At 35.7% G+C, this 19923-nt stretch overlaps 1 protein-coding gene across 5 annotated transcripts in view; it reads right to left on the bottom strand.

The window, feature by feature from the left end:
* Window positions 1-19923, bottom strand: part of Kdm5 (Lysine demethylase 5) — a 589167-nt gene that overhangs the window by 280522 nt on the left and 288722 nt on the right. For all 5 annotated transcript variants that reach the window (XM_090384917.1, XM_090384920.1, XM_090384918.1 and 2 more), the window contains 2 exons: window positions 12155-12221; window positions 3574-3698 (listed from right to left, as the gene is read on the bottom strand). In XM_090384917.1, coding sequence (XP_090241043.1) covers window positions 3574-3698; window positions 12155-12221 — 192 coding nt within the window. The remainder of the gene's footprint in view (window positions 1-3573; window positions 3699-12154; window positions 12222-19923) is intronic.

Raw genomic sequence — 19923 nt, 5'->3', positions numbered from 1 at the left:
AACAGTAACAATATTAATAATTGCAGAACTACAGGTTCAAATAATACCAACTAAATGAAGTTTAACATTGACAAATGTAAAGTACTACATATGGGAAACAGCAACCCCAGTGCAACATATCAACTCTGTGGTACTACACTGACAGTGGTAGTAAAGAGAATGAAAAGGACCTGGGGGTAATTGTGCAGGCAGGATATGAAGTTCTCTGAGCAGTGCAGACGGGCTGCAAGAGTAGCTCATGGTGTATTGTCAATGATATATAGGAATTTTTCTAGCAGGGATAAGGAGGTGATTATTCCCTTGTATAGGGCAATGGTCAGGCCACACCTAGAGTACTGTATACAGGTCTGGAGGTATCATTTCAAGAAGGATGTAGTGCTGCTGGAACGAGTACAGAGAAGGGCAACAAGATTGGTGAACGGAACAAAGGGTTGTTCTTATGAAGAAAGGCTTAAGTTTTGCAAATTACAGTGTCTGGAGACTAGACACCGGCGAGGTGATCTGATAGAGGTGTATAAAGCCTTGAATAGTTTGAGCATGCTCAACTGATGGGATTCTTCCTCTTGCTCAGAATAATTACCTGAGAGGGCATAAATTCAAATTGAGGAAAGACAGATGTAGGATAGATGTGCGGAAATTTGCCTTTAGCCAGCGGGTAGAGTGGGCCAGTAAATCAGAATTTCTTATAATAGGGGATTTTAACTTTCCATATATTGATTGGAACTTGTGGATTGGTCACTCACACTAGCAAGACTGTTTTGTGGATTTCTTGGATGACTGGTTTCTACAGCAGCATGTTAGAGAAGAAACAAGACGAAGCAATACTCTTGATCTAATTATCAGCCGTGACTCTTTGCGCTTTAAGAATCTTCACGCAAAAGATCCACTGGGTGACAGCAATCAGTGTATTGATGTGGGATTTACTTAATGATGTAACTATCATCAAAAGTAAAGGGTTTTTTCTTTCCTAAAGGAGACTACTGTGATCTCAGACAGTTTTTAAATTCTGTATAGTGGAACCAACTAATGATGTTAACAACAAATTCTAAATGAGAAGCATCCAAGGAAATAATCGTAGAAGGTACTAGGCCTTTCATACCAACTAAGAAATTCTGTTCAAGGCTTAGACCTAAATGGATATCAGATGAACTACTGAGACATATGGTAGAGAAGAAAGATGCATGCAAATTATCACGTGATACAGAAGCCTAAGGTAGATATAAACTAGTCTGAAATAAAGTCTCAAAGGTGGGGGGGGGGAACAGATTATGAGATGCTTCTAGCAAAGAATGGCAAGAAATGCGGAAAAGACTTCTGTACTTATATTAACAGTAAAAGGAAGAGGTTGAATCACATTGGTCCACTTGATGTTGATAGTTTAGCTGTTGATGATCCTGCTCAGGCTTTGCTGACAAACTGAATAGATATTCTGCATCTACATTCACATATCAGGAATTCTTAAGGGAGGGGTATGGCAGTAATTCTTATGGGAGGGATATGGCAACTAAAGAATAGCGATGGTGTACTTATAAACAGCAGAGAAGGCATAATTCAAATAGCAGAAGACTACTATAGAGAATTATACAAGGAGCGAGGGAATGATACCAGCAGTGGGGAAGATGGATTGCAAAGTAGCAACACATATGACATACCCAATATTCTTCCTAATGAGGTAGAACATGCATTGAAGAAAATGAAGAATCGGAAAGCCCCGGGGGAAGATGAAGTTACTGTAGAATTGTTATAATATGGAGGAAGAGACATAACACAAAAACTGGCAAGGCTCTTCACAAAATGCATTAGAAAAGGTGTGACGCCTAAGCAGTGGAATAATGCAATCATAGTTTTGCTGCATAAGAAAGGAGATAAATCAGAAATTGGAAATTATAGACCAATTAGCTTGTTATCATACATCTACAAGTTGTTCACAAGGGTCATTACTAACAGATTAGAAAGAATACTTGATGGGAATCAACAAAAAGAGCAAGCTGGCTTTAGGACAGGATTCTCAACTATGGATCACCTTCACGTAATATCACAGCTAATGGAGAAAGCAAATGAATATAAAACACCATTATGCTGACATTTGTGGATTATGAAAAGGCATTTGACTCCATACAGCATAAGGCAATGTTTCGGGCACTGGAAAGACAAGGCATACATACCCCATATATTATGATTTTGAAGAAAATATATGAGAGTGCTACCTCCTTTATTAGACTAGACAAAGACAGTAGCACATTTAAAATCAAGAAAGGAGTTCGACAAGGAGACACAATATCTCCGAAGCTGTTTACTGCTGCCCTTGAGGAAGCTTTCAGAAGATTAGACTGGTCGCAGAAAGGAGTCAATGTGAACCGAGAGTACCTAAACCATTTACAATTTGCAGAGGACATTGTGGTTATAAGCCACGATCCCAAAGAATTAGAGGAAAATCTTAATCAGTTATGCACAGTTAGTAAAGATTTTGGACTAAAGATGAATATGGCTAAAACAAAAGTAATGATGAACAAGTATGCCACGGAAAGGGAAATAATGATTGAAGGAGCAGTAATTGAAAAGGTGGAGTCATATACTTATCTGGGTCAAGTCATTAGCTGTAATAATGATAAATGGCTAGAAGTCAAGAGAAGAATAAATTTTGGATGGATAGCATTCAGGAAATCTAGTCACATACTGAAGAGTAATATCCCAGTTTGTCTGAAACGTAAAATAATGAACCAATGTATACTCCCCACCATGACTTATGGAAGTGAAACTTGGGCACTCACCAAAAGAATGGAAGAGAAGCTGAGAACTACACAGCGAAGAATGGAACGAATTATATTGGGAATCAGACTGTTAGATAAGAAAAGAAACACATGGATTAGGCAGCAAACTCAAGTAAAGGACATTCTTATCAAAACTAAAGAACTAAAATGGTCTTGGGCAGGACACATAGCTCGAAGACATGATGACAGATGGACTAAGAAAATACAGAATGATACCCAAGAGGAGCTAGAAGAAAACCTGGAAGACAAAGGCGGAGATGGATTGATGAAATTCATGAGTTTTTGGGTAGTAAATGGATGGCCAGTGCTCAAAACAGAAGGAACTGGAAAGTTGCTGGAGAGGCCTTCATCCTGCAGTGGATTGAAAATGGCTGATGATGATGATGATGATGGCAGTAGTTTATCAAACTCTAATAAAGAGCTGAATAATTTTATGATAACTGAGAGGAAAGTGAAAGAGAAATTGTTAAAGTTGGAAAAGCAATTTTAAATTTAGCACACTGGTATGAAGTGTGCTAAATATAAAATTAAATGTGAACTGTAGATATCTCTGCTAACCTATACTTGTAATCAATTAAAATAATCAAATGATGTCAATTGAATATGCCCATCACTATTAGAACCACAACTTCACAAGTTCTTACTAAACAAAATAGTGTAAAATTAAGCTTTTACTCATTGTATAATGACAATAACACATCTACTGTGAAGCAAAATGTAAAGTTATCATAAAATTATATTATCATCAAAAATTAAATTACATTAAAAATTATTAAATTAAATATATCAAATCTTTTTATACCTAATCGATTCCTATCAGTAGCTTCTAAAGCATTCTTCACCTTTACTGCCCAATTATCAAATGATTCTGCCCTTACTTTTAGACGATGCAACATTACTGGAAGTTCATCCAAGGTATACCGATATCTATTAAGTCAAATAAAAACATATAACGAGACAAGGTTAAGGTTAACATTCTTATTGGTGCATTGGCAACAAAAACTATTAGGCACCGAGACAAACTTATAAAATGTAAAAAAAAAAAAAAAATTATTTCTGTAAGGTAGTAATAAAGATTAAAGATAAATGCAGTATTTTGTATATAAATTAATAAGTTGCAAGAATTTAAAAACAACTGACATGCCATTGTCAAATAAAATCCAACTGAGTGCATAACTCCTATAGTGTGCAGTCCTGCATTCACAGAGAATCCGCTTGGATAAAATTCAGTTTCTCCCCGACATACAGATATCATCCTTTAAGGGCACAAAAGGTGATATTTTTGTATACGTTGGCACTAATGATATTAAGAGTAAGAGACTGGCAGAATTACTTAACAAGTACAAGACAATGCTGAAAAAAAGCCATGAGTTAGGGTTGAATTTGAAAGTGTCTGCAGTTCTGCCCTGACACGATAGGAGGGAGTATATGATGAGAGCCTTGTCAATCAATTCAGCCCTGGAGAGATTGTGCAAGGCTCAAGGGGTAGAATTTTTCTCAGCCTAGTCTGTGCTTGTTAACAGGAGAGATTGCTTCTACAGGGATGGAACACACTTAAATAGAAATGGTGCAAGAATATTTGCTGATGCTATCGAGGCAGAGTTAGGTGGGTCGGAAAACTGCTAGCTTGGGGGGGGGATACACGGACTAATAGATTAACAGTAGCCGCTGGCAGAGGTAAAAGTGATTCTTGCACTACTTCTATTGAAATGCAATTGAGCAGTAGCCTGGAAAGCAAGGTAATGGGAATTTCCAGGCCTGCTGGGAGTCATAATGGAACAAGTAAATACATGGATGCGTTACGGTTACTAAGAGTAGAAACAGGTGCAGGTATACTTGCATGTACACCAATGCAAGGAGTTAGTTAATAATTTCGATGAGCTTGAAGTGCTAGTCAAGACATCAAAGGCAGATATTGTTGGGATATCAGAGACATGGTCTCACACAGACATAAGCAGTGCAGAACTGGAATTTGTACAATTTGTCTATCCTTTCTGTACAATGTGACAGAAAGGATGGATTTTCTGAACTGGATACAAAAAATAACTTTGATATCACATATTTGGATCTTAAGCACTGGGAAAGGAAAAATGAGAGTAGGTGTGTGTGTTATAGGCCTAATGAATCTGATGAGTATAATGAGCAATTGTGCAGAGAAATAGAGTGGGGCAGTAAATTAGACTGTCTTATAATGGGGGGGGGGGATTTTAATTTCCCGGATATTGACTGGAATTTGTGGGTTGGTCACACACACACACTAGCAGGGTTTTTGCGGATTTATTCGATGATTGTTTTCTACAGCAGGATGTTCAGGAGGCAACTAGAGGGAGTAATACTTTTGATCTGATTATCAGTAGTGATTCTTCATGCAACAAGACTCAGCAGATAAAGGAACCACTAGGTGGCAGTAATCACAGTGAGCTGAAGTGGGATTTACTCAAAGAGGTAACTACCATAAAGGGTAAAGGGAAGTGTTTTTGCTTTTGTAAAAGTGACTACGGTGGTCTGAGACAGTATTTAAATTCTATACAGTGGAACGAACTGATGATGTTACCAACAGCAAATTCAAAATGGGAAGCATGAAAAGAATTAATAAAATAAATAAATTTTCTGTTTATACTCCGGAACAACCAAACGGTCAGAGGAGTTCACAAGATAGGCAGAATACAAGAAACAGCAACGTATTCAAACAGTCAAGGGCTTGAACCCCGGTCATTCAAGGCACGTGTACTTATGCACCCGCACGCCTGACCACTAGGCTACCTTGGAAGCAACAAGGCTTTTCATACCAACAAATAAATATTGTTCAAGATTTAGGCCTACATGGATGTAGGCCAGATGAACTAATTAGACATGAGATAGAGAAGAAAAATGCATGGGATACATATAAATTAACATGTGACACAAAAGCCTATGATAGATATGTTTGTTTGTTTGTTATTTGGTTTTTAGGAGCATTAGCAACTAAGGCCCGGGATATGCGGTGGTGATGGGCTCGAACCCCGGTCTAATCAAGAAGCACGTTCTATGCACTGCTGCTCCTGCCCACTTGGCTATGGAGGCACCCTTATGATAGATATAAGCTGGTCTGTAACCAAGTTACAAAGGAAGTTAGGCAGGCGAAGGCAGATTACGAGAAATCTTTGGCAAAGGATGCAAAGAAAAACAGCAAAGAGTTCTTTACTTATGTAAGTTCTAGAAGGAGGGGGATGAATCAGATTGGTCCACTTGATATCGATGGGTCAACTGTTGATGACCCTGCTCAGGTAGCTAACAAACTAAATGAATATTTTGCATCGACATTCACACATGAGGAGTTATTCAGCGAGGGGAATGCCAGAGGTGTATTCAACTCTAGCAGTAAGCTAGAGAATCTTGTAATAACTGAGAGTAAAGTGGAGGAGAAATTGTTGAAGATAAACACAAGAAAGGCACCCAGGGTGGATGGAATCTATCCAGTTATATTAAAGTAGGTGGCAAAGGAAGTAAGCAAACCCTTAGCCATAATTATGAGAGCTTCCCTGGACTCAGGGGAGGTACCCATGGACTGGAGATGTGCAAATGTGATCCCAATCGACAAAGGAGGATCAGAGGGGGAGATAGGTAATTACACACCTGTTAGTTTAACTTCTGTTCCAGGGAAATTAATGGAGGCACTGGTTAAAGAAGCATTGCAGGATCATCTAGACAAAATTTCAGTTATAGCTGAAACAGCATGGGTTTGTTAAGGGGAAGTCTTATCTGACTAATTTGATTGGATACTATGATGTAGTCACAAAGGAACTGGATAAAAAGAATAACTTTGATATCATATATTTGGATCTTAAGAAAGCCTTTGATACTGTTGTACATGGTAGACGGCTGCACAAATTGGAGCAGTGTGGCACTGGAGGCAAATTGCTGCTATGGATAAAGGGATGGTTGAGTGGTAGAAGACAGAGTGGTAATCAATGGACACCGCTCTTTGTGGACTAATGTTATTAGTGGAGTCCCTCAGGGTTCAGTGTTGGGTCCATTGTTGTTTTCTGTATTTATAAATGATATTGATGATGGTATATCAGGCTTAATGTCCAAGTTCGCAGGGTTGTTAATGACAGTACACTGCTGCAACAGGATCTAGAAAAGTTGAGCAGTTGGGCTGAGAGGTGGCAAATGAAGTTTAACACTAACAAATGTAAAGTACTGCATATGGGAAGCAGTAATCCCAGAGTAATGTATCAACTACCACACTGACAATGGTAGAGAATGAAAAGGACCTGGGGGTAATTGTGCAGGCAGATATGAAGTTTTCTGAGCAGTGCAGACGGTCTGCAAGAGTAGCTCATTGTGTCTTGTCAACGATATACAGGAATTTTTCTAGCTGGGATAAGTAGGTGATTATCCCCTTGTATAAGGCAATGGTCAGGCCACACCTTGAGTACTGTATACAGTTCTGGATGCCTCATTTGAAGACGGATGTAGAGCTGTTGGAACGAGTACAGAGATGGGCAACAAGATTAGTGAATGGAACAAAGGGTTGCTCTTACGAAGGAAGTCTTAAGTTTTGCAAATTACAATGTCTAGAGACTAGGCACCTGCGAGGTGATCTGATTGAGGTGTATAAAGCCTTGAATAGCTTGCGCATGCTCAATGCGGATGAGATCTCTTGCTCAGAATAATCGCCTGAGAGGGCATAGATTCAAATTGAGGAAAGACAGTTGTAGGATAGATGTGTGGAAGTTTGCTTTTAGCCAGCGGGTGGTTGATTGCTGGAATAAACTTCTATCTGTCGTTGTAGAAGTTGACAGCTTAAATAGATTCAAGGCAGAACTTGAGAAACATTTGGAGCGAATGGATGGGTGAAATAAGGGTTTTTTTTTTTTTTTTTTTTTTTGGCTGTTGCTATATAAGCTTGCTTTCTTGCAACATGTGCCTTTGCTAATGCTAATACGTAAGAGATACATTCCAGGACTTCTTACATAATTTGATTTTTATGTAACTCAGGAATGACTAATAAAATATTTACTAATAAAATGATTAATAAAAGATAGTCAGAAGTGGTAAAACATGTATCATTAAAATCTCTACAGTTAACTAAAACATGTCACACAGATGAAACGGTGTCACAGGAGGGTCATTGGCCCTAAGTAGAAAGAAAGGAATGTGTCAACTGACTGTGTTCTATGCAGAGCTGAGCAAGAACTTCCTCTTTATGATTCCTGTGCAGACTAGATTGCAATGGTTTCATTAGAGGCTTTATCTGATGTAATTTATTTGTTGTCTATTTTGTGAATTCTGTTATTGGAAAAGTATCAGAGTATTATTGCCTATAGTCTGTACAGAGGACTGACAGGGCATGATTATTAGTAGGAATTGTTGATTTGGCTGCTTTCCCCTAATCCCAATGTGGCTAGGAATTCCATTAGAAGTGAATATCAAATTTATGTTCACAAAGAGAATGTATTTTCTGATGAATCCGACATAGGACTGAATGAGAATTGTTTCTCAAAGATAAAGCCAGTAATATGCTCAAAGAATCAGAAATATAATAAACCACTGGTATTGGAAAGTTCTGAAGTGATCCAGTGCTAACTCCTATAGTGTGAAGTTCTGCAGTACAGATGCAGAATTCACAGAGAATCCGCTTGGATACAATTCAGTTTGTCCCCGACATACGTAAGAGATACATTCCAGAACTTCTTACATAATTTGATTTTTACGTAACTCAGGAATGACTAATAAAATATTGCTACTATATCTCTGATATGCCAAAATTACAAAAACCACATAATATCCTCAGAAGAATGAAGAAAGACAGTTATACACCATAACAAAAATAAAAACTTATACTTATTATTCCTTCATTTGACTTCACTCTTAAAATTATACAGAATGTATCTTTACGATTTTACCTAACAAATTTATGCAAGTCTGAAGTTACATAACTCGGGGACTAACTCTAGTATCTGAGAGACAGCAGCAGGTCCTACATGTGATTCTGACTTAAAGCCATTTGAATAAACTGGTGAGAAGTCAGAATGTTCAGCTTGATGAACTGAATACAGCAGAAGCTGTATTCAGTTCACAAAAAACTGTGTTGTAGCACAATCAAGAGAATGAAAAATATCTGGGGAGTAATTGTGCAGTCAGATGTTCTCTAAGGAAGCAATTATCACGTTGTAATTGCTTCCTTAGGTAACGGTTAGGCCACATCTTAAGTATGGGATACAGGTCAGCATACATGTGGAAGGGTGAGGGATCTGTTGGAACAGGTGCAGAGAAGAGCAAACGATATTACTGAGGGAAACAAAAGGGTGCCTTTACTAGGAAAGAGCTTCAGTTCTGCACATTGCTGTCTGGAGACTAGGCATCTGCAAAGAGATCTGAATGGATTAACTAAGCTCACTACTGTGGCACCCTTCCACTTGCTCAAACTATATACATGAGGGGATAAATTAAAATTGAGGATGGTTAATTAATGATAGATATGAGGAAATTTTCTTTCAGCCAGCAGATGGTTGATTGTTGGAACAAACTTCCATCAGTTGTAGAAGTGGGTGGTTTGAATAAATTCAAGGAAGAACTAGACAAACTACAGAAGGATGGACAGATAACAAGGGAAGTGTTTCCCCCCCCCTTCTTTTTTGGCTGATGCTGTACAGGCCTCCTATTTTTGCTACTACTAAGGTAAGCTTACAACATTAAATTTCCTGACTAAGCATTTGTGCCATTAATTAGATTATACTTTAAGGTGAGAAATATGTAAGCAATTGTCTTAGCTAACAGTAAGGCCAACAGGTTATAGTCATAAAATGACCTTAAAATCAATAAAAATTAGCTTCAAATATAGTTTGGAATTTTTTTTCTGAAATTCCATGCATGGATATGTCATATACGTCCTACAAGTTAATAAATGCATCCTTGACAACAAAAGGTTGATTTCTAGTTAATGAAAATTTTTTACTAGTTTGTTCATATCTGTGTTAAAGAAGGGGGGAAGAAGCACTAAGATGTGTCAATGGTTATACAAACATGCTCCAAAGAAAGCTAAGTGTGGGGACTATATCTGCTAGTTCTTGGTAAAGAAATCAACAGCTAGGAAAAAGAAGTTATAGTTTTCAAATGAAAAAAGAGCACTTATTATTTCTGGTTAATAAATTTCATTTAAAAATATTTTCTTTATTTTAAATGATTGTATAAGGCATATTTAAAAAAATATAATAAATAAATAATAAACGTTAAAAGGATTCATTTTGTGGAAACACTGTTCATAAAACAGTCAAAGCTAAGAAAGTTGTAATATGTTAGAAAATGACTTGGAAATACTTCAAATAAAATCTATCTGTGGTGGAGAGAAGAAAAGAGAGGGGAAAAAAAAAAAAAAAAACAGGGCACCACTGGTATATTATATGCAAATCATCTCAGCAATCCTCTGGTCACAGATAGATTTAGGTGTAAAAGGAGATTATATGATCAGACCTTCGTGCCTTCAAACAAGGTCTAACAATTTTAGCTTGGTTTTCAGTCACACGAAACTCACCTGTGTCACATGAGTAATAGATTTTCGGGTAAATGTCAACATGAAAGCCAAGAAAACATCATCACAGAAATGTAAAACTGATCAATGCACAGTCAGCAAGACGTATATCCCATGTAAAGTGCAATGGACGAGTAATTGTGAAGTTGCTCTTTCGTTCTGGTGAGTCTGCATCTAGCAGTCAAAGGGTTTTATATATGTGGGGCATATGCACCTGGCCTGGCCCCTTCCACATCTTAATAGGATAAGCTATGTGTACGTGACTATTTCAATCAATCCCAATTTTATTATCCACACTCCATGGTACAATCTTTCTGTTCATCCAATATGAATTTCTTCCAGGATGCCAATATGCATCTGACAAAGTCCATATTAATCAAACATTGGTTAAAAAATTATGACAACAAAGTTACCTATGCCATAGCCTCCAAATATCAGGTACCTTGAATGGGTGGAGCACGCTGAATTCTGATGGGATCCTTCCACTTGTTCAGATTACAAACCTGGGGGGGGGGGGGGCATAAATTCAAATTAAGAAAAGACAGATGTAGAATGTATGTGCGGAAATTTGCCTTTAGCTAGCGGGTGGTTAATTGCTGGAACAGACTTCCATCTGTCGTTGTGGAAGTGGATAGGTTAAATAAATTTAAGGAGGAACTGGACAGGCATTTGGAGGGAATGGTGTGATTTTTTTTTTTTTTTTGGCTAATGCTGCATAAGCTCATACATTTGCTTTCTTGCATCACATGCCACTACTACTACTAACTACAACCACGGTTTTTACCCTTGTTTTAGGGTAGTAGTAGTCCAACCTGCATGATTTGGTAGTTTTCATTTCAGAACATATGGTGCTAGATTCTTTTAGGACAGTTCCAAAGTCTTGTGGATTCTATGCCATTTCATGACAATGCTGTTTTGACCACACAACCACACACAGGCTTAACACCATACCGACAAACTTTTAGAAAGAAATGCCATTATTCTGTACACTTGCTGCAGGTTAGATAGCTACCTAATTATATAAGGTATGTATTCCATCAGGAGTTATTTGCAACATGATATAAGTACCAGCACATCTGTCAAAATCCATTTTGGATGTTCAGCATTTCCAATTTCAACACACTAAGTGATTAATCAAATGACACCTTGAATCATAACAATGCTTAAATTTTTTTTTTATTTTAAGACAAAGCATTACACCTTGATGTGAACCAAACACAGCTTTTCTACTCGTTTGTGATTAAAGTCGTCCTACGAGTGTTATCTGAAAGCTGTTTTTATGTTCAAATTTAGAATGTTTTTTAAACTTAACAGGGATATCCTTAATCAATGTAGACTATTTTTTTAATTTTTTATTTTTATTATTATTTTTTAAATATCCACTATGTTATGGCAAGGCCGTTTAAATGTCCTCACATGTTCCATTAATAGTTTTTATTTATTTCCCAAAAGAGTTCTGTTTCCTAAGGACAGAAGGGATGGGTGAGGGAAGTGATGGCTACCCAAATTTTATATTTTGTGCAAGAACTGAAGGTTGAATCATAATATCCAATAGAAAGGGAAGGCCTTATAAGCTGACAAACTATTCAGTGAACAGTATAGAGTCCATGAGTCATCAGTTAGACAACCAGCTTAAACAGAAGATAAACTTCAAAATTTTTTTAAATATATTTTATTAGCTTTTTTTTTTTTGAAAGACAATTTTTTTTATCACTGCATAAATTGTTTTCCATTAATATATACTGAAAAGAAACAAACTTGGAATTTAAAAAATGGACATGCTTAAAGGAAAATTTTTATGGTTTTTTGATTGATATGAGCAAATAGTTAAAGTAAAAATATATTTAAATAAACAAAAATGTTTTACCTGAGGCAGTGTTTATCAGGCAAGCAGAAACACAGTTTGTCTTTATGATTAATGCATACTAATTTACCTAAAGAAAAGATAAATCTCATATAGTTTTAGAAAAATTGAAAGGGGGGGGGAGATGAAAATGATTTAACTAAAGCAACACATTCTAAGCATAAAAGGCCTCAAAGGTAATATGCATATATTATATCACTGGATGGTTTAGAGAAATCAGTATTCAGTTTTTCATGCAGCAAAACTCTAATAAAAACAATTATAAACTGTCACGAACCACAACCGAAATTTAACAATCGTCAATTGCTTTATGATTACAAATACAGTAAGACCCCCGTATCCACAGGGGGGGAGGGACGTTCCAAGACCTACTGTGTATGGCTGAAACCGCAGATATAAGCAAACACCTGCTGACCCCCTATATATAATGCAATTTTCTTGTACATATGTATAACAAAATTTAATTGATAAATGAAACACACAATAAGACATTACCAATATTAAATATGGTAATAATAAAGTACAGCAGACTCTAACCAGGACACAAATTCCAAATTAAAAAAAAAAAAAAAAAAAAAAAAAAATCAACCAGAAATCATAAAATTTAAGTACTAACTAGAATAGGTATAAACAGATATTTTGCAAGTTGTAAATAAGTAACGAGAACCGGCATTATAAGTCGTCATTAGGAGGTTATCGTACCCAGAGGTGAGCTGTGAATATTTTAACAATGGGCTCGCAGTTTTTCCGACTTTTTACTCAGTAAATTTGATCAGTCACAGAAGTGACGTCATCCACGGCTTCCACCAAAGTGGTTCCCACGCTCGCACTACTAGTAGTGTGATTAGAGTACATGACGCATTTTTCGAGTCAGGGGTGGACAGATGCGGCTTATTACCCCCTTAACCATGCGTATATGTGAATGGGTAAAACGTTCCTAGGTCTATCTAAAAAAAAAAAAAAAAAAAAAAAACCTGGTCGTCATGCCTCGCCTTACGATGATAACTGGATATGACAGTGTCTAGAGTTCTAAATTTTTAGAGAATTTTTGAATAGTATTACATCACAATCATGCTTCCTGAAGTTACTACTGCAGTAAGTATGATTGCAACAATAAAATATTTGTCAACTATTTCTTTTTTCGTCTGGCATTTTCATTACATTCCATTGTTAGGTGCCTCTAACAGCTGTGTATGTCACTTTAACTACAAGATCGGTACATCAATCAGTGCTATTTTACAGAGATAGTTAGATACGTTACCTCACAAGTATACGTCTCTTACTTTAGTTATCATAAATCCATTGTATCTTGTCTTCTAGAAATTATGAAAATCTGTGAATGATTAATAAAATATTTACAATAAACAAGCTCTTTTATTTTGTAATCAATATATACAAATCAAAATACCTAAAAGAAACGCAAAGGATGTTTTGCATAAACCATCTACTGCACGTGCTGAGCACACGTGCAACTTTTTTATTTGTCTTTTTTTAACTAGGATATAACGGATAAATTTTTTTCATGATAAAATTTTAATATTGGGAATAAAAAATAACATGAAATATTTCCCATATTACAAATAACATAAAAACTATCACAAAACATTCCACAATATAAAAACAAATATTACATAAAAAACAAACTTTCTAGAAAAAGTACACAAAAAAATCACAGATCCCAGAAAAAAAATTATTTCGCAAATATTCAAGAAAAATTTATTCTAAAAATTGCCAATTTACTTCTTTATTAATATTTGTTGTCGAGCTTCTGCTTTGCTCAATAGCTGAGCGATGATTAGAGAGGAATGATTTGATGTAGCGATCCGGATCAAATTCAAGAAATGGTTTTCCATTTAGATGTATGGTCAACATAATATGCAATGTGTTTAATTGTCACAATATTATTCATTATGCTGAAAGCTCACTCAGCTTCACCACAGCTAATCACAATGGTTTCAAAGATATTTCTGGCTTTCTTATAATTGAAAAGGAAATTTCACTCGATTTTCAAGATAAACTGTCTTTGACAAAATCTCTAATATCATTAATTTTTATTCCATATTTTATCAGAAAACTTAAATTTCTTATTCGGTTTTCACCATCTTGCAACCGAGAAGAAAGTTCTTTCACATTCCACGATTTCGGGTAGCATACGCTCAAAATTTCTTTCAATGGCATCATTTTCTTTATTTAATATAAAACCACTCTGTTGCATTAATGTTTGTTTGTTTGTTTGTTTGTTATTTGGTTTTTAGGAGCATTAGCAACTAAGGCCATATTGCTCCGGGAATATGCGGTGGTCATTCCCTGACCTTTCTGCATCCTCCGTATTTGGTGGTGACGGGCTCGAACCCCGGTCTAATCAAGAAGCATGTGCTACGCACTGCTGCTCCTTCCCACCTGGCTACGGAGGCGCCTGTTGCATTAATGACTTATCCTTTAAGTATAAAACAATGCATTTAATAACTTGTCACGAGGTAATTTTTTTACTTTCGATTTTGATTCCTTCAAATTATTTCCACTTCAACGTGCTCTCAATTTTAGTTTCATAATTTCTTTCAGAATTTTTCAAATTAGAAATAGCACTGATAGTTCGAATTATTAATTTATATGCTTTTACCATTGTGATTCTGTAAAGCTTCTGAAAGGTAAGAGAGCAGGATGTCGATCATTAGTGCTAAATTTTTAAGAAATTCCAAATTTAAATGTCGATTTAATAATCCTGAATATTTAACTTCTGATACAAAATGTTTCAACAAAGCAGGATAATTCCTCCAATTCACAACTGCTGTTCGCAAGCTAAAGCTGCCCATCATGGCCCGAAACACAACCGATCTTGATAGTTTCCACATCAAGTTCTTTAGCAATCATCCTTAATTCGCACTAGTTTTTTGGAGATTGGTAATAGAGTTTTTTTTTTTTTTTTTTAATTATTGCCTGTATGCCATTCTATTTTAGAACATTTTCTACACAGTGAAAGGCTTGACAAAGTTTCAAAATCTGCCAGCATTTCATCTTCGTAAAGTTTATATCTTAGTTTCCCCAAACCCCCCCCCCCACGCTGCTACTCTCACTAGTTCTTTGAATACCGTACAAAATGTCGGAATCACACAAATATTCAGCTACTGTGACTAGACAGGAGAAATTTACTGGAAGGTGTAGATCACTCATTTCTCAGAAAAACATATGCCTGTTTGTTGGAGTAAAGGGGAATCACAATACATGTTGACCAAAGGCTATCATCCGTGTTGGGAATCTTCTTAATCATCTGACTGGCTATGGAAAGCAATATGACTAGAACGACTTGTCGGTATGTGACTGCATAAGTTTTATAGACACCACTAACATTGTGAAACGGTAATCCCCTTCAGCCTTAATTTGCGCTTTCTAATTAACTAAATTGCCTAAAGGCCAGAGGTAAGAACAATGCATACAAAGTTGTCTCTCCTAACCCATTCGTTACATGGAAATGTTCTTCGTTCAACAGAAACTATTTTAAATTATAAATCAACAGGGTTTACCTTTATTTTAGATATAGGAAGCTTCTTTTCCAACTCTCCTAGTCCAACTCACTAATAATTCTTGAGGATGGCGATATCTATTTTGTAAACCAGGTGGGATATCTTCCCCCCCCTGTCAGAACCGTAGTGTTCAGACTGTTCAGACCTATGGTTCTGACAGGGGGGGAAGATATCCCACCTGGTTTACAATATAGATATCGCCATCCTCAAGAATTATTAGCGAGTTGGACTAGGAGAGTTGGAAAAGAAGCTTCCTATATCTAAAATAAAGGTAATCCCTGTTGATTTATAATTTAATAGAATATAAGAATTATCGAGCATAATTCCTCTCAATTATCAAAACTATTTTAAATGTAATTACCAAGAGGAATCAAAACAATTCGTTATGAAGAAGTTCGTTAAACAGAGGTCCAACTGTAATTAAATCAAAAATAAGGCAATTTTAAAATACATAATCAATCGATTGCGCCATTAAAATGCCGGGGATGGGGCCCGCTTGCCTCACCGTTAGTTTTGGCTCTGGATACTCAATAATTGAGTTGAGGATTTCATTTGTAAAATAAATGATCGTCTCAACAATGGGCTCGCAAATTTTCAAAAAAAAAAAAAACAATGGGCTCTCACGAGCCGACTATAGCTCACCACTGAGCATACCTATTATCATGCCAACCCCCACTGTCTTCGCACCTAATGCTCAAGCAAAAAAAAAAAAAAAAGAAGAAGAAGAGACCAAATGTTTAGTTTGTTTTAGTGTGTCGCGTCAATTGTTGTGTTCCGTTGCACTGCAAGAGGGCATTTTTTTCGTCAGTTATGCCAGGGATGTTGTAACTTTTTTTTTATACTAACTTTTTTTTTTTTTTTAAGAAATCCCAAAAATGATGAGACCTGTGCTTTCAAATAAGAAACAAGAGCTGTGCTTTCAAATAAAAAAAAAACTTGAAATTATTCAAAAGTTTGAAAACAGTGCATCCATTAAATCTCTAAAGAACCATTATAATGTTGGTGACCAAACCATACATGACATTGGAAAAAATAAAACAATTTAAAATCAACATAAAAAAAAAATAAAGGGAAGCATCATATTAGACATGCGAGTAGTACGTGTTAAGTTTTTTTTTTTTCAGTGGTTAACTGCGGGTAACTGAATCAGTGGATACGGGAGCATAACTGTATATTTAAAACAGAATGCCTAATAAAAATCAAAGCAAAAACAAATACATACAAAACAATAATAATGATAATAATCACTTATCCACAAAAGTAAATATTAAATAAAATATTAAAATAAGCCTGTTTCAAACAGGGTGATTCTATTAAGGACGATGATGATACAGCAATGCTAACAGAGGAGTTGCTGAACACCAAGCAAAATAAAGTTTTTGTTAATAGAGATGGAAGTGAAGATAACACAAACTGTGCAAATGAAAGAGAATTCTTTCTTTAAGTTAATTTAAAGAGCAAATTAGTTTTCATGTATCCTTTCATATTAATACTGTGATTCTGTTTTTATTACCGATAAAAGCAGAAGCCTTTATTGGTAATACCAATTATTACCTGTTAAGTTTCTGCTTTTATTGGTAATACAAATTATGTATTACCAATTATACATTTTAATTTTAATTATATCATTTCTTATCTCATGGCGTTGCGCCTCCGTAGCCAGGTGGGCAGGAGCAGCAGTGCATAGCACACGCTTCTTGATTAGACCGAGGTTCGAGCCCATGACCACCAAATATGGAGGATGCGGATAGGTCAGGGAATGACCACCGCATATCCCCTAAGTAATATGGTCCTAGTTGCTAATGCTCCTAAAAACCAAATAATAACATCTCATGGCTTCACTTATAAATAAAGGAAAATCAACACAAAATATTATTCTTATTATTGTTAGCCAAAGTTTAAGTTAATTATTGTTAGCCAAAGTTTAAGTTAACTAACAAACATGTACTAGGGAAAATGGTCAGCTTTTTATTTTTGGCAGACCTCATTATTACAAAAAATGAGGCAGACCTCATTTTTTGTAGTTTTCTGAAGGATAGTACATATGGGAATAATTCAGAATCAGGAATGGGTATCACATTGAATATGTCTTTGCTTTAATAATAAACTCCCAGTACACATTTAATTGCACTCAACCTGCCAATGCCAACATAATACACCAAAAATACAGATATTCATGATTGTTTTATCTTTTCTTGATGACTCTGTACACATCAGGGCTTGCATAAAACAGAGAAATTTCAAAACTGAGTTTAACCGAAGTTTACTCTTAAAACCAGTTTTAAAACCGATTTTCTCAGACTTAGGGAAAATAATTAAAAGCTTATAACACAGGTATTTATTTTATTTTGGGTAGATTGTACAAATCATAATCAAATCTTTTAAACAAAATCTATCACCTCTTATAGTAAAAAAAATTAAAAAAATTAAAATGCTCCAAAAAAGTAACCAGCTTGAGATTATACAAAATTACAAATTGTATTCAAATCCTTTGAATAAAAACTATCTTCTCGTATAGTAAACAAAAAAATCATAAGCCCTATAATAATAATAATAAATAAATAAAAATAATGTGAAAAAAAAACAGCTTGGGGAAATTACTTTACTATTTATTGCTCAGATTTTTTCTGAAAACGATCCTTTAAAAAACACAGTATATTAAGCATTTTTCCTGATAGACTTGACCTTATTTTTGTGTTAAAGAGACCAGTGATCGAAAACACTCTCTCAGATTGGACAATTGTTGGTTTAATGGTCGGCAATGCTCTATAAACTTTCTCCAGGTTTTCACTTCTACTGCTTAGTTGCCTCCAAAATTTTAAATTCTTTGCTGATTTCCAATTCACTCGGATATTTTGAAGGCTCTTCAGTTAACCTCTTTATTACACTATCATACACTCGTGTGAGAGTATCTCCAACATCAGAACTAGATGAGTCTTTGTTTTCTTCTAAAAGAACAGGTCGTTTATTTTCAGTTTCTTCATTCAATGCTAAGACTCCTTCAGAATGTTTTGCAAATAATCACTGATAAATCTCTTCAGCATGCTTTTTCAAAACTTGCTTACTTGGAAAATCAAAACGTTCTTGAACCTGAATCTTCTTTCCTAAACTTTTTGGGGTTGTGTAGATAGCTCAGCAAAGCCACAGTTTGGCAATTTCGTCTTGCATTGTAACGCTGCAAAAGGCTTTGGTGAAACTTTAGCAAATGGGTTTTCTGCTGAATCAAGCTTAGCAAGCAGAAATTCTATTGAAGACTCTGCTTTAAGTAAGTCTGTATCTTCTGAGGGTATAGCCTTCAGAATCATTTCAGCTGGTCGCAAAGTTTCACATAGCAATTCAAGTGTTTTCCAGTCATCGTCAGACACAGCTTCAGTTGACAGTACTGCACATAGAGCATTTGGAATGCAATTTTTCAATTTCAAAAATCTCTCAATCATATAGAATGTGCTATCCCATCTAGTCTTGCAATCTAATATAAGTTTACATTCTTTCTCATTAAATTTTGTTTTAACAAAATTTTGTAATATGTCATTTTTGGTAGGCGATTTTCGAAAAAGCTTGCAAATTTTTCTGACTTTGTTAATAGTTTGTGCAATATTGGCCATTGGATTGAAGAAATAAATGAGCTCATCGGTAAAGTCAGTTTGATGAAACATGCCTTGCTGTCTTTGGGAGACTCAGAGACTGTGGCACCATAATTGATTGTTTTTCATAAAGTACATCTATAACTGACAGATGTATACAATGGGCTATACATTGTTGATGATTAGGTGTAATTTGCTTAACAAACTTAATCATCATTGATGCTCCATCGGTGGTGCAGGCAACAATATCCTCATCCAAGTTCAAACCAAATTCCTTCAAGTGTCCATTCACAATTTGCTCAGTTCTTCTGCTATCAAGTGAACCGTTAATCTCAATAAGACCTAACGACCAATGATTGTCTTTTGAATGCACATTTATATTCATATAAATGTGCTTTTATTTTGTATAGACGTATATTCGTCTAGAGTCAATGAATACCGTGCACCCAAAACTAATGAATTTTTGAAATGCCGAATGAGTTCTTCTTTTCGCAGATAAGCTTGCTCTATTATTTTGACAATTCATGTTGTATTCAATATTAATAAAAAATGTGGTTGGGACATGCTGTATGAAGTAATGAAATTTTTGGAAATGGCATACACATGGTAAGAATATACCCAGATCCTTGACATAACGTGGCCTCGACAATGCTCCCTGCATACACAC

The sequence above is a fragment of the Mastigoproctus giganteus genome, chromosome 11 (genome assembly GCF_048544385.1).
Source record: "Mastigoproctus giganteus isolate SK-2022 chromosome 11, ASM4854438v1, whole genome shotgun sequence".
NCBI classification, from domain to species: Eukaryota; Metazoa; Arthropoda; class Arachnida; order Uropygi; family Thelyphonidae; genus Mastigoproctus; species Mastigoproctus giganteus.
Note: the sequence above shows the minus strand (reverse complement) of the source record. Positions and strands in the feature narration are given on the sequence as shown.